Source organism: Rhineura floridana, chromosome 19, assembly GCF_030035675.1.
Source record: "Rhineura floridana isolate rRhiFlo1 chromosome 19, rRhiFlo1.hap2, whole genome shotgun sequence".
NCBI lineage: Eukaryota > Metazoa > Chordata > Lepidosauria > Squamata > Rhineuridae > Rhineura > Rhineura floridana.
In genome coordinates this window covers 5,175,716-5,191,750 of record NC_084498.1, presented here as the reverse complement: position 1 = coordinate 5,191,750, position 16,035 = coordinate 5,175,716, and the positions used below count along the sequence as shown (strand labels likewise).

The 16,035-nt window shown below is 47.6% G+C and overlaps 1 protein-coding gene across 1 annotated transcript in view; it reads left to right on the top strand.

Annotated features, from left to right (window-relative positions):
- The window catches only part of CUX2 (cut like homeobox 2), a 274,563-nt gene that overhangs the window by 242,388 nt on the left and 16,140 nt on the right, over nt 1-16,035 (top strand). Inside the window, exons 11-16 of the mRNA XM_061603094.1 lie at nt 2,607-2,798; nt 3,541-3,599; nt 5,470-5,518; nt 7,365-7,464; nt 9,190-9,849; nt 14,792-14,893. Coding sequence (XP_061459078.1) covers nt 2,607-2,798; nt 3,541-3,599; nt 5,470-5,518; nt 7,365-7,464; nt 9,190-9,849; nt 14,792-14,893 — 1,162 coding nt within the window. The remainder of the gene's footprint in view (nt 1-2,606; nt 2,799-3,540; nt 3,600-5,469; nt 5,519-7,364; nt 7,465-9,189; nt 9,850-14,791; nt 14,894-16,035) is intronic.

Sequence of the window (16,035 nt, the reverse complement as noted above, 5' to 3'; positions counted from 1 at the left end):
GGTTGGCTGGCCCTGGTGTCGATACCAGGAGACTGGCCTGCTCCTTGCACCCAAGGAACTTCAAGTAGCTTCCAGCTCAGGGGACCCTCTTCCAGCTCCCTGTAGCTCCACCCTGTCTCGCTTAGTGTGCATGCTTAATCAACCTGAGCAAAAAGCCTCCTCCCAAATGTGCTGAACTCAGGGATGAGGAACCTTTTTCAATCTAGGGGCCACATTCCCTCATGGACAACCTTCCTGGGGCCGCATGACAGCGGTGGGTGGGGGCAGAGGCAAAAAGTGGGTGACTCTCACCTTTATGCATCAGGTTATATTCCAGTCAGAGGTTTCTACATGTTCACAAGCACACTCACCCACCCACACATCTCTCTCTGTCCTTTGGGGAGGCAGGAATCATGATCGCAGTTCAAGGACACTGTCCAGCTGGCAAAAATACTGCAACTTGGGTACAGAGCAGGACCAGTGAGGGGTGTGTCCTAAGGAGAGGGCGTGGCCTGGGAGAATCCCAAGGATTGAAGAGAAAAGCCAGGAGGGCCGCCTTTGGCCCCCTGGACCTGAAATTCCCCACCTCTGTGCTAAAGTTTGTTTGTTTGATTTTAAGAGCAAGTAAAGGGACATTTTTCTGTGCTGCCCTGCCACAACCTCATCTCATGGCCAGCACCAGCCTATAGAAGGCCCTTGGGCACCAGACTGCAGTGGGCCCTCAGCAGCAGTGGCACAGTACGCTGACATGCTAATGCAGTAACATGGGAAGTGGCACAGCTGGGCCTATTTTAAGCCCATGCCGGCGGGGGGAGGGGTGTTGCCTGGGAGGGTGGCTTCCATTCTGCGATCCATGCCAGCATCGTGTTGCAGGGTGCATGGCTCATGACCCAATGGTGGCATGGATCATGGAATGGGAGCTGCATCTACCCATCCCCTGCAGCAGGTTCCCCTCTCAGCCACAGGGGCCCTCAGCCAGTGCCCAACCTGGCTGCCCTCTGGCGCTGGGCCTGCGCATGAACCCATAAAAAGAATTGCCCATTGGAAATTGCTTTCAGTTTTGGCAATCGTGTTTTGCCCTACCACCACCACCCGCCACCCATTTGAGCTTAAAATTCTCCACAGACCACTTTTGGCTTAGCCTTCTCTTGTGTAAAAACTTGTCCTGTATCACAAAGCAGGCCTGATACCAGCACAAGGAAGGTGGAAAACTAACAGGCCTTGGTGTGTTTTCTGGGATAATTTCCCCCCACAAGGCTTGAAATCCACAGCAGATTCCAAGAAAGCTTGAGCTGCTTCCTTAACTGCATTTATATCCCACCTTCGCTCCTCAGAACTCGAGTTGTGTCCTTGCTTCCTCCCTCTCCACTTTATCCTCACAATAATCTTGTGAAGTGGGCTAGTCTGAGAGTTCATGACCGGCCCAAGGCTACCCAGTGAGCTTCATGGCTAAGTAAGGTTTTGAACCTAGGTCTCCCCAGTTGTAATGAGAAGGTTGTATTCAACTAACTTTCACTCAGAGCAGACCCATTGAAATTAATGGACCTAAATAAGTCATGGTCATTAATTTCAATGGGTCTGCTCTAGGTAAAGTTAGTAAAATACAACCCAGACACTCTAACCCACCAGTGAGCAACCTCTGGGACTCTTGAGCACTTTTTCTATATCATTTCAGAACAGCTGGAATGAGGAATATTTTATTTGATCACATTAAATTGGTGGGTTTTTTAAAAAAAAAACTTTATATTCTTATAGCATGGCTCAGAGAAAAGAATTTTCCTCCACCCCACCCTGGCTGCCAGAGAACAAACAAGTAGGCTTCTGTCCTGTGTGTGTGTGTGTCTTTATTTTTTAACAGAATGTATGCCATATATCATTGCTAGTAGCTTTGTACCCGATATTCCTTGGGAATTCTAAGAAACGCAAACAGTGCCATTTTGAATGGTTCTGTCTGCCATCTTGATTCCAAATGGTATCTAACTGATCTCAGAAACCATCAAAAACTCAGTGCAGTTTTGAAATAAGTGGCTAAATTCAGTGCAGGTTTGGAAGGTTCATTTGCACCATCTTGATCCAAAATGGTGTCCAGTTGTATCCAAACATAGACAAAAACTTGCTCCTTGATCTCAGGTACCATCATGCAAAATTTAGTGACAATATCTTAAATTTAGTTACAAATGCAGAGTGAACAAACAGCTTTCCAAAATATACAGTAGATACACATACCGTCACTTGCTTTCAATCAATACATTTACTGCTTCGTCCAAAGGCCATTGCAGAACACATGCTTTCCAGTACAGTATTGGTCTGTTTCACATCAGACAACAGTGGGGCTTACTTCTGAATTGATCTGCCAGGACACTTTTGTCTCTAGCTCTGCCCATGATTGGCTACAGCATGTGACCCCCTGACAGATTGCCCCTGAGTGAATGTGACCCTCAAGGGAACAAAAACAGGTTAGGTAGCCCTGCTCTAACCACTATACCACATATGACTTCCAAAATCCCCTCCCCCCCAAAAAATATCCTGTTATAGTTTGGGGGGTCACTGAGCAAGGAGGTCCCTGTTCTTTCAACCAAAGAGCCCTGCGGGATTTAAATTTTCTCCTTGGGTCTCCTCTTTTACAGGACAAAGTGAACTACTCGCTGTGCCCAGGACCCCGGCTAGAGGCCGCACTCGCAGCCAAGGATCGAGAAATCCTCCGGCTTCTCAAGGAGATTCAGCATTTGCAAAATGCCATGCAGGAGCTAGAAGAGTCTTCGGCCAATCAGATTGCAGACTTGGAGCGGCACGTGGCAGCCAAGGATGAGGCCATAGAAGTATGTGATGGAGGGCCGAGCTGAAGACTTCCCCAGTAGACCTTTGCTTTGAGGGGTGGGGGGCACTGGATTGAGACCACCCCACCCCTCTCATCTCATCGTTTTAGGGGTTTTGAGGTTTTTTAAGAATCAGATGTGTTTTCATCATCTCTTTTTATTTGATCAAAAGGATGTTTTCATTTATTTTAATCTGACCCAATTCTCTGGCTACATTTTTCATTAATTTAGAATTATTAGGCATTAATAGGCATGACTAACTTAGGTCCCTCAATTTCAATGGGTCTACTCTGAGTATGACTAACAGTGGACGCAACCCCCATGTGTGCAACAGCAAATTTGAACAGATGACATTAGACATATTTGGGCTCCGGTTCGGTTGGGGATAAGGTTGATGGGATTAAGATCTAAACATGTCTTGAACATGCCTAATGATGTGCTGGATTCAGGACTGACCCAAGATATTGTACTACCTGAGGCAGGGGAAAAGGTGGCACCTCCCCTATTCCATGTACAAAAGCCAATTAAACTAGCAGTTTAATCTTATTTCAAGCCTGGCAATGGGACAACATCCCCAGTGTTGGCTCCCTACGCCCCACACACACCTCTGCTGCCTGAGATGGCTGTTTCATTCTGCTTAATGGTAGGGCCGGCCCTGGCTGGATTGCACTCACTTAGGATTTGTTTCAGACCATAAATACCCATTTCTGATTTTGAATTTTTTTTAACCTATGTATTGTTTTAGAAGTTGGAAGAAAAACTACGAGCCCAATCAGATTATGAGGAGATCAAGACAGAACTGAGGTAGGATCTCCCATTTTGGGCGAGGAGCCCATGCCTTCCCTGTGCGCTCTGTTACATCAAATGCTCAGGCTAACAGGAGACTTGCAATAGCACTTCCTTCACTTTTGCAGGGCTGCGGTGCTGTCCTTGTCCTTTTCATCCCCAAATATATAGCCCTGAGACAGCTGGATTGCTGTGCTTGTTTATCAGCCCTGTCCCCAGGAGCAGGCAGAGGCTAGCACAGCCAGCAACCCTCCTAACTTGTGGGTTTAGGGGTACTGCCACACATCAGTGGAGGTTGCAGGCAGATGCTGCTCCGAAGGAGGATGTCAACTGCACAAGGCTCGTCCTCTTGATGAGAGCTGCCCTTGTCTTGTCAGCACTGGTTACAGGTTCCCCACGTTCCTGCTCTTGAAGCTCACTAATGTTTCAGACTTTGAGAGACCTGGGGTTGCTTCACACAGTTTCCCTCTCTCCCTGCAGACATGCTCATGGGCACAGTGGTCTGTAGATATATATACAGACTCTGCAGGTGGCAAGACACATTCTTGAGATTATCTGGGAACTGAACCAGGAATCTCTTGCACCCTAAGCAAGTATAATAACCAGTAGCACCCGATGAGGTGGGTTAGATCCACCCTCCTGACACCAGCACTGCTGCAGCTTACCTGGGTGCTGCTATGGAGGGGCAGGTGGTGGCGGGGGGGCTGCACAAGCAGGAGCACTTCCCCAGTGTGTCCTGGCAGCCTCGGCCTTGCTACTGCCCTGCCCCACCGAAGCGCCGTCCAGAGAAACCACAGTGATGCAGGCGTTGGGGGGGCAGCTCTGCCCCACACCACACTGCCCCTTACTAATTATAGCTCTCTATGGCCTCAGTTCAGATGTTCACATAAACCAGGGATCAGGGAGTTGTAGACCTGTTACCTTTTTGGGAGCAGGGTCTAAACCAGGTCTCTACGCACGAGCCAATCAGCATGAAAACAGCGTGAGAAAAATCCTTGTCCTTTTGTGCTGATTGGAGCAAATCAGAATGAAAGGAGGTGAGCCAGGCACTCAGAAGACTCTTCTCAGTAGCTAACACACAGCCTCTCCTTTCAGGCTGATTGGCTCGTGGGACAACAGGGAGAGCAAGGGAAATGAGGGAAAGGGGGAAAGGGGGCGTGGCTGTGAGTAGTGTGTGGCATGACTAGCACGAAGGGACCCTGCACTTCTGGATGTGCCACTACTGCCAGGGATGGGGAATTTGTGGCCCTCCAAGTGTGATTAGACATCTCTTCTGCTGAGAAGCTAGGACCTTCCCTACATTAACTGTCACCTGGCTACAGCAACTGTGGTGCCCCCTCTCCCCAGCTGGTCAACAGAAGAACTTGTCCCCGAGTTCCCTTATTTCCTTCTCTCTCCCAATCCATTTTCCTTTTATGTCGTGGCAAGGTTGAAGGCAAGGGCTCTCTTCAGGTTTTGTAATGACCTGTAAGCCATGCTAGGAGCCTGTTTCTGGCTGAAGACTGGGAGAAAAATGCTTTAAATTCATGAATAAAATAAAATAGAATCCCATTGCCCCCGCCAGTGTGACCAATGGTCAGGGAGGTTGAAAGTTGTAGTCCAGCAACATCTGAAGGGCCATAGATTCTCTGTCCTTAAAGTAAACCATGAATCCCTAGTGATATTTGAACTGTGGGTCTTCCAGCTTCACAGGTCACTCTTTGCCATTATGCTACATGCCCCAGCTGTGCTGGCTACAAAGCACTTGTAGTCCAAAACATCTGGAGGGCACCAGGGTGGGGCGAGGGCTGCTTTAGACCTAGAGGGCCTGGCAGTGCATTGAAGAACAGGAGTCTAGGAGCCGCTTTCCATGAAATCCACCACTTATGCCGTTCCTTTTCTTTCACAGCATCTTGAAAGCAATGAAGCTGGCCTCCTCTAACTGCAGCGTTTCCCAGGCAAGTGCTCACCACATGCAGAAGTGAAACATCAGACCTGGCCATGGCGACGCATGCCCTAATTTCATCTCTGTTAGATTACCATAACGCATTCTACTCAGAGCTACCTTTGAAAAGTGTTCGGTAACTTCAGCGGGTCCAAAATGCTGGGTCCTGATTGTTGTGTGGAGCCAGTAATCAAGACCCCATAACCCACCTACCCACCCCCTGTGGCAGCTGCTTTGCTGGACACAATTCAAAAGGCTGGTTATCATGAGCTTTACAACCCTATAAGAGCCTTTCCCAACCTTTGGGTCCCCAGGTGTCGTTGAACTACAGCTCCCATGAGCCCCAGTGACAACGGCCAATGGTCAGGAATGATGGGAGCTGTAGTCCATCAACATCCATGGGGCTCAAAAGTTGGGAAAGGCTGCCCTGTAACAACCAAGGAGCCAGCTAGGTAAAGGACCGTCTTATCCAACATGAAGTTCTCCAGGTACTTCGTCCTTTGGAAGAAGCCCTGCCTTGCATCCAACTAATGTGAGAGGTACATTTGGGAGGGATGCATGAGATTGCCTTGGTCAGTGGCTGTGCCCACTGCCTAGAGCACGGGTCACCAACATTTGTGTGGGGTGCATTTGCAAACTGGAGAAATTGCGGTGGGCACTACAGCCACACCCTACAATTACACACACTGCAATCGCATGCATGCACCACAACCCCACGCATGGACACACACATACGCACTCTCCCTCCCCACAGCATGTAGCTTTGAAAAAAGTGTTTTCCCTTTTTTACAAGCCTAATCTGGGGGATGGGGGATGACCTTAGAGGAGATTGCAGCCAGGAAGGCAAGGGTTAACCTTCCCTCTGCAGGTGGAATCTCTAGGCAGATCACTCTCCCCTCAACAACTATTTTTTTTTGTTGTTGTTGTATTGTTATGTTTTTTGACTTTGTTTTGTTTGTCTTTTGAAAAATTTGAATAAAAATTATTTAAAAAAAATAATAATAATTAGACGAAGAAAGCCTTCTACTGGTTACAATAAAAGATTTATTTTAAGCCTAACTTCAGCAGCAGGGAGATAGGACTCTGCAGACACCAAGGAAGGCCTCTGGGGGCACACATGTGCCTTGGGCACCACGTTGGTGAACCACGGTCTAGAGGGGCACACCTAGCCCCCCTTGCTGATGACCTTCTATTGGTAGATGAAGACTTTTTTTGTTTAGCCAGGCCTTTGATCTGTTGGGCTTCTCCTTTCTCTGGCTGGGAAAGATAAAGCACCTGCCTTGGCCCTAGTTCAGTCTCTGACGTGTGGGAAGCTGCTGCCAGTCAGTGTAGACAACACTGAGCTAGATGGACCAATGATATGGCTGTATAAGGCAACTTCCTGTGTTCCAGAAGCCAGAACTGGTTCGTTTGTGTGGGGTTTTTTTAGGTCAGTTTAGTTTGTTTCTTAAATATGTATGCCATCTTTCCACCAAACAGAGCTCAAGGCAGCTAGCAGCAGTAAAACACAAAATTACAACCAACACATGCAAAAAGGTAACTAAAATATCAACAGAACTGATAGAAACAACAATCAATTTGAACAGATTGCAAGGTTTACAGTAGCCGTAGATCAAAGGACAATCTGAATAAAAACGGGTGCTTTGTTTGATGTAGCTGTTTTTATCACAGGGTAATTGTTTGTTTTAATTGCTGTTAATTGCCTTGGACATTGGGATACAAGCTTCAAAAATAATTGAATGAATGAATGAGAAGAACTGCTCAAACATTTGCAAACTCCATGATCAGCAGAGAAGCATTTTGCCACCTTTGCTCTTCTTTCGTTTTCCTCCCTCATTTCAATTTGATATTATTTTTAGAGCTTATCAAAGCCCAGCGATGCTTTGCTTCTGGGAAAAGACTCCTTCTACCCATCGCAGAAGTTCCTTTTGGAAAAACCAACCCTCATACCCAATACTGGTAGGCTGGGGTATTTGAAAATGTATTTCTACAGAGGTCCCTAGTGGGTTTTCGGGGATTGTGATGGGGGAACCCCCCCTTATAAATAAATCATGCATTTTAATCTGCTTCCAAATTACTGTTCATTTTAATTAGTTTTTGAATGTTTTTAAATACCTGTTTTTAACTTCTTTTATTGATAATGCTAATGTTTTCTTTCATTTTTGTAAAGTGCTTTGAGCTTTTATTACAGTCAAGAAATATATAAATATTGTTAAATAAATTAATTAAATTAACCTGGGACTTGCATATTTTGGAGACCACCTGTCCCCCCATCCCCAGGTAAGGTCTTCAATGAAAGCCATGTACTGAATAGCATTTTCAGAAAGGATAAAACTGCTCCTGGGGAAAAGAGTGGCCTTTTCAGTTGTGGCCCCAAGGCCTTGCAGAACACGAGCCCCAGTGCTCCTCCCTGTTGGGTGAAATATAAATAAAATATATTTATAAATAAATAAAACAATGCCCATTTGTTTGCCAAGGCCTTTGGTGGCTGGGTCTATTTTATTTTATTATCTGTATTTACCTATGGATAACAATGTGCTGTCTTTATTAAAGCTTCTGTATTACTTATTAGTCGTGGGTGTCATGAGGGAACAGCCCATTGCCACAACTGAGAGGTTATTTAAAAGCTTCTGCGAGCCGAAAACATCTCCTGGCAGAGGAGGACTGCCCACTGTCTCCCCTGCATGACTTACTGTTCTGGCCTTGTGTTTTTCCATTCTGCCTCAGCTGGAGCATGAGATCTCCTCCCATTGGGTCACTCCAGATGCAGTGAACAGACTTACCTGCCCTCAGAGGAAGCATCCTGCTGTCTCTCTGCATGAATTGCTGTTCTGGGCTTGCCTCCTTCCACTTAGGGAGGCCTCGCATAACTGCATTTCTGCGTGGCTGCGGCAGAGAGGGAAAGATGGGGAGGATGGCCCATTCCATCAGTTCTGCTGAGAGACCAGCTCTATTTGGCTCCTCTGCCTGCTGCCACTCAGGCTGGATGTTATAAGAAATCCTTAACTTCAAGAACTGGTGCCTGAGTTGGCTGGTTTTCCTCTGCCCTCTTCATCCCTTTTTCCTTTTGCGTCTTTATTCTAGATTGTACACTTGAGGGTAAGGACTGTCCTGTTTGTCATTAATCTTACATAAGCTACTTTGGGAGCCTTTCTGACTAAAGAATGGTGTAAAGGAGAATAGGGATGGGTGGGTAATTGGAAAACTCTGCCCACTTGAACCTATGGAGAAGCACCTTTCCTTTTCCCCAGAGTGGCTTAGTTTGTCTTTGGCAAACTTCCTCTGAATGGCATTTAGGCCCTTCGGGGCAGGGCTGGGGAGCCTGTGGCCCTTTAGATGTTTCTGGGCAATGACTCCTCCAAGCCCCAGCCAGCGTGGCCAACAGTGGAAGGGCCGTCGCTCAGTAGTAGAGCGGAAATTCCCAGGGTCAGTCCCCAGCAGCATTTCCAGGTAGGGCTTGGAGTGAGTCCCTGTCTGAAACCCCAGAGAGCCGCTGGCAGCCTGTGTAGACAACACTGAGCTAGATGGATCACTGAGTCTGACTCAGCGCAAGGCAGCTTCCTTTGTTCCTTTGAGACGGTCAGAGATGATGGGAGTTGGAGTCCAGCCACCGGCTCTTCATCGCTGCTTGTAGGGTAAGCTATAGTTTGTGCGTGTCTCTCTCCCTTTCTCTGTGGTCTCTAGAGGAGGATCCCTCGGAGGATGAGTCAGCGAAAGACTCCTTGGGCACAGGCCAGCCCTACCTTTCCCCTCAGCAGCTCTCGCACATGGCCCGGGAAGACTCCGCCTCCCCGTCCCTCCTCCAGCCCCTGCTGGGCCCTGCGGTGGCTCAGGAAGCGCCAAGGCCCTTCTCGCTGTCGCCTTTCCCCAGCCTCAGTACTGCTGAGCGGATGCCCTTGGACTCTCTTCTCCCCAAACAGATGGGGCCTCCCGTCTACAAGTCGGAGGCTAGTGGCGTAGCGGCCTTCCCTTCCGCCTTCTATGCCGCCAAAGGGGCGGTGCTGCCAGGCAACCCCAGCCAAGGCATCCCTGCCAGCGAGGTGAGCCTGCCCAGCGACCAGTCGGAAGGCAGCAGTTCAGGTCCGGCTGACGAGGAGCACTTGGATACGGCCGAGATTGCTTTCCAAGTGAAGGAGCAGCTACTCAAGCACAACATTGGCCAGCGTGTCTTTGGGCATTACGTCCTCGGCCTCTCTCAGGGCTCGGTGAGCGAGATCCTGGCTAGGCCGAAGCCTTGGCGCAAGCTCACGGTCAAGGGGAAAGAGCCATTCATCAAGATGAAGCAGTTCCTCTCCGATGAGCAGAATGTGTTAGCTCTGAGGACGATTCAGGTTCGTCAGAGAGGTGAGTGGACGCAAGAAGCGGGCAGGTGGGTGCAGCTTATGGGTGTGTCTGTGGGCTGACAGGAAGCAGGATGGCCCACTTCAGGTGTAACTCTTTCCAGTCGTTGGGAAGAGCAGGGTCCGGCCCTGGCCCTTCTGCTGCCTGAGAGAGAGTAGCAAATGGTGCCCCCTTCCACAAGCCAAGGTGCATGCTACCAACTTGACACCTGAGAAATCACACAAGGGCCTCTCCCTGGGAGTAAAAATATAATGTAAATTAAATAACAATTTGCTTCCCTGTCATGCCCACCCAAAATGAGCTGCCCAAGGCAGCTGCCTCACTCTGCCTAGTGGCAAGGCTGGTTGTGGCGAGGAAGACATGAGACCGTGAGCACCTTCAGCCCCTCAGGGCAGACACATTTCTCACCTCTGCCCCACTGCCCTTAGCTGGAGTTAGTCAAGATCTTCGCACCGATGTTACTCATGCTCTGGAAGTGTCTGAAGGGATGTCATACAAAAGGTGGAGCAGGCTTGTTCTTTGCTGCTCCAGAAGGGAGAACTAGAGCCAACGGGTAGAAGAAGGTTAATGGTTAAGCATTAGGGTGCGCCCAATGGTACGAGCTGCTGGAGAATGGAAGAGGCTGCCTCAGGAAGGTAGTGGGCCCTCCTTCATTGCAGGTATTTCAGCAGAGGCTGGTCAGCCATCTCTCAGGGTTGCTGTCATGGCATCCAGCGTTGCATATCCTACACTGAGTTGGGGGTTAGACTAGATAACCTACAGGATCCCTTCCAGTGCCATGATTCTATAGTTTTTACAGACCTCAGGGGTGCTTCTAACCTAGGATTTGAAATCCCAGTTTGAAATTAGTTATAAATGGGGCTGTAACCTTTAACCAATTAATCAATTAGATAAATCAGTTAAAATTTCCCTTTCTCCCAGAATAGCTTGATTTGACTTTGCTGGATTGTCTCCAAATGACATCTAGAGCCTTTAAAGCAAGGATGGGAAGCCTGCAGCCTTCCAGATGTTGTTGGAATCGACTCCCATCAGCACCACCAACATGGCCAGTGGTCAGGAATGATGGGAGTTTTAGTGCAGCGCATCTGGGGGGCCAAGGTTTCTGCCCCTCCAATCTAAAAACAAGAATAGTTAATGCCTTTTCTTCCAAAGGGCTGATTTAGACAAATGCAGATTTGTGCAGATTGAATCTATTAATCCAAGTGTGGTGGGACCTTTGGCCATCCCGATGTTGCTGAACTACAACTCCCATCATCCCTAGCCATTGGCTATGCTTACAGGGGCTGATGGGAGTTGTAGTTCAGCAACATCAGGAGGGCCAAAGGTTCCCCACATCTGGATTAATCGATTAAAACTCATTTGACCAATCGACTAAAATTTCTTTAATCGGGTGACAGCCCTAGCTCTACTTACAAATTCAGCATTAATGTTTATGGTTGTTTATATTTGAAAATCCAATAATTTTTTTAAAAAATTAAGAAACCAGATTCAAGGCTAGGATTGCACCTGGTTATACTAACTGTGGATAACCTTGGTGCATATGTGACAACCAACTTTGCTGAAGGGCAATGGAGGCGGGGAGGAATTCACGTGTAGGACATTTGATATGATTATGGCTCAGTTTGCATGTAATGCTAAACTAAACCATGGTTTAGCATAAATGCATGAGCATGTACGCTCCCAGAGAGGAAATCACAGCTGCTTTGCTCCTCCAGTCCTGCTGTTGCTATGCTACTGTGAGCTAAACCATGGTTTGGTATAGCATATCATCCAAATCCAGCCTTGTCGTTTTCCTGCTCCAGACAAACTATGAGCTGTAAACCCAGAACAAACCTTGGCTTGTCTCTCTAGTCCATTCCCTTGACCTTGTTAGTGTCTGGTCCACCCTGGCCTTGGTCTCTCTCTCTCTCCCTCCCTCTCCCTCCCTCCCTCTCCCTCTCTCCCTCTCTCTCTCTCTCTCTCTCTCTCTCTCTCTGCCAAATAGATTAAGATCAATTGCCTTTGCCTCTGTCTTCTTTGTTTCCCTCCCTTGTCTCGCCCTGTGTCACAACTGTAAGCACTTTGGGGGCAGGGATGTTATTTATGCTTCTTTACGGTGTGCCATGAACATTGATGGTGCTGTAATAGTAACAGATGATGATAAGAGTTAAGAAATTTGAAGACAAGATACTCCGAAACACAGTTTGGCTCTTCTGCAAATTAGATGAGGCTTACAGCTCATTTGCACGTTAATTAAGATTATACTACCACAGTTGACATACTTTAGCAGAGCCATACCAGTTCTTGCAGGCCCAATTTTAGTGCCCCACAAAACCCTGCTGACCTTGTACAAATCAAATCCATGTTAGGAAGGCTGGCAGGAAAATCCCCCACCTGTGCTTGCACGGTAAAAGCAGGTGTTTTAGCCATGGAGCGGATGCTCAGGTCCCCAAATGGCCTGTCAGTTCTCACCCCAAGAGGCTGAGCCAAAGACCAGCCCAAGAGTCAGTCCTGGAAAATTCTATCACTCCGCAGAAAGAGTCCGGCCTTGGGTAGGAAGTCTTTATAGGCCTTTCTGTTGCTGTTAGCCAGTAGTCAGCCAAGTCCATGCCAGGACCCTTCTGTGCCTAAGGAAATGCTCCATAGGAAGTCCTTGTACCTTGAGATGTTGGTGTTGGAAGTTAGCAGGGCTTCAGCTGGGGATTCTGTAACTGCCCTGTGCGCCATTGCTATTAAGTGTTTTTATGTTGCTGTACACTGACCTGGTGTTTTGCAAGAGGGCAGCATATAAATACTTTTATAAATAAGTATGGCAGAACTGTGGTCTGGAGCTTCTTCCCAGTCAGTGAAATCCTGTAAGGCTCTGGAATGGCTCTGCCCACCCATGCTGGCTGTTAGGCTCTCCTAGCAAGCAGGTTTCCTTTTGGGGCTGGGAATTTGCCTGATTGCCAGTGGTCTTCCCAGCTCGGTTTTGGGTTGATCTTTGGCTTCCTGGCTTTGTTCCTCAGCCCTGATTCCTGGTTCCTCTCTGACAGCAGCTGCCTGATGACTGGGCAGCTGTGCTCAGAGCTGGGGGCCCTGCGTTGTAGCCTCAAATGCTCCTGATATGATTTGCCCTTAGTTTGAGGAGAAATCTGTAAAAGTTGCCTCTCATTAAACGTACCCAAATCTAAAAATGCCAAAGAGAAGATCAAACGTGACCGGCCAAAATTACACATTCCTGGCTGCTATTGGGTTTCAGCTGAGCCCCCTTGCCAGCTCAAGGAAGTAGCAAGTAAAACCACAACTCAGTCAGGCACGTCACAAAAAAATGTGTTTTATTCATTTGCTCTGGGGGGGTGGGAACACTCTTTAATTATTCATTGTAATTCTTCACGCGGCTTGATGAGCTTTGAGGCTTGTTTTCTTCCAAATCCCTTAATATATAAAGAGGTCTTTGTGCGGTCCTTTCACTGTAATGTCGTTCTAGAGTGCCTTACTCTGGGAGAAGCGGATATGGTTTCCTTGTAGTTTGGGAAAGTGGCATATAAAGTGGATGGATTCAGAATGCAAACAGGTTGTGTCTGTATTATAACCGGAGCAGCTGGGTTCGGGGGGGGGGGGAGCTGTTTCTGGAGAAAAAAATCTAAAAATGAATTATGTGAATGCACAGAAAACACTGGCGGGGGGAATGGAATGGGAAGGTAGAGTCAGAAATGGAGACAGACCTCCCTGTTGCCAATGGAGATCCAGGTAGTGTGAGGAGCTATGTTGCAGGATAAGGTTGAGAGACACATGATGCTACGGGAGCCTCAGTATAACTGGGCATTTCTCCCACCCGTACACAGGCGCTGGCCTCCTCCTCAGTAGCAGACATAAATGCCGTGCCCTGCTGGGACCGCTCCACACCCCTGACTACCAGTGTGCCTGCTTCCGTTTCACTTTTGGCTCAGCCTGACCGCCCGTGTTTCTTAGGGGAACGGGCCTAGCTCAGTGGCAGAGCATTTCCGGGGAGGGTTAATTACTGGATTGAATTGCCTCCTACCCTATTTTAATATCATTGTCTGCTGCTGTATTGTTTTTCTTCTGTTTTTATATTGTACTATTGTATTTTATCTCATTGTGTTTTAACTGTTTGTACGTCGCCTAGAGTGGCCATTGGCCAGATAGGCGACACAGAAATTAAATTTATTATTATTATTATTATTATTTGGTTCACACACAGGTTCAACCCCTGGCGTCTCCAGGTAGGGCTGGGAAAGGCTTCATTCTAAAACCTGAAGAATTGCTAGATAACGCTGAGCTTAGATCAGGAGTGACCAACGTTTTTTGTCCCAAAGGCCACATTCACTCTTGGCCGGCCCTCCAGGGCCACACGCCAGAGCCACACTCTCTCATAGACACTTGTGCATGCTCACACACAGGCACACAGCAACCCCTTCTCACCTGATCCATGCATATGAGCTGAGGAGAGGGGTTATTGCTCCATCTCCGCTAATTTGCATCCCCATTAGGGTGCTGGGCTCTGTCCACCCCAGCACTATGTCTGCTTTATTATTTTCTCTTTTTGCCACCACTGCCAAAATTCATGGAGTTTGAGGGCCAGAAAAATTCACTTGGGAGGCCAGATCAGGCCACCAAACTGGCGGTTAGCCAGCCCTGGCTTAGATGGACCAAGGCCAACTTCTATGACTCAGTCTCTTGGCAATTCCCCCTTTTGGACTGGCCTGATTCTGCTCATGTTTCTACTTCTTGCCATCCCTTCATCCCCAGTCGTCGCCTCACAAAGGCAAAGCCTGACAGCCAGATTCCTCATTTCCTTCCATTGTGACAAGCGACTAATGGCAAGAGACGTTTCTTTCTAACAGGGGCTCCTAAAAATAGCTGAGTGCTGGCATCAGGGAATATTTTCTTGATGTTGCATGAGTCGAGCAAGTACAAAACATGAGGCAAGTGACAGGCCTCGATGTTGTGCTTCTTTGATCAGGTAGCATTACGCCGAGGATTAGGACACCAGAAACCGGCTCTGACGACGCCATCAAGAACATCCTAGAGCAAGCCAAGAAGGAGATTGAGTCACAGAAAGGAGGTAAGGGCATCAAGGGGCCGTCAAGGTTGCCATTGGTTCCATCTTAATATTTTGCGTTTGGAGTTTGTCAAAGATTTAAGAGGGTCTTTTGCCCAGACAGTTGGATGGAAGTCTTGGTAGGTGAATTATGAATCGGCCTTTCTGCCATGGCACGTCATCGAATGGCTGTCCAGTGCTGTTTCAACAGTCCTGCAATTATAGATTACACGCCAGGAGGCCCACTAGGCTACCTCCAGTTGCCTCTTTGGGCAGCAAGTTATAATGGTCTAAGCTGGAGATAGTCTTTTCTAAGAAATCTGAAAGGGGTTTGAAAGAGGCGTCACTTGCGTGCATGCACATACATTTCTCTCAGGTCACCCTTGCCATGCGTCAAATAGGTTTTGCAACAGCACAGAATCCTGCAAAACCCATTGATCAGAAATCAAAAGGGGGAGGGGCTCTATACCATGAGCAGGTGATTCCTCTTTCAAACCCTCTCCAGTTCCCTCAATAAATACTTTTGCCCACCTACGGTCTTTGAAGCTATGTTTACGCGATATGAGTAAAGGTGCTTCCAAACAGGAATGTATTGTGGGATTGGTGCTCCTCATGCATGCAAGTTTTTTGCAGCTTCCACACATTGTCATCGAAATGCCAGCCTGTATTTTTCCCCACTTTATCTGGCTTTCTGAGGGAAATCTGTTTTTAAAAAAACCCTATTGCCAATGACCCGTTTACAATATTAAACCCCTATGTGGAAACATTCCAACTCAGTTTCACTTTATCAGTTGAAATTTAGTGTAGTTTAGGCTGCCCACTATTCATGTCTTCCATGTAGAAATAATTCAGTTCAGCAACCTCTGAAGTTGAAACCAACATTGGCCTTCAATGTTGCCCAGTAGGTAGTAGAAACTTAGACCTGAGCATGAGGGAAACGTCACTGTGAGAAAGCCATCATCCCCTTGCCCTTTGGCTTCCGGGTTTTATTTATTTGAGCATTTCTAAACCACTTAATATTTAAGAATATCTTTTGTGACCCACAGTTGTTATTTTAAGATCTTAGGGTAGGGGTCTTTTGAGGCAAGGATAGCCATTTTCTGTATTCTCAAGAGTTGTTATTCTCTGGACAGTGGTCTGAGGGCTCAAACTATATATATTTTTGT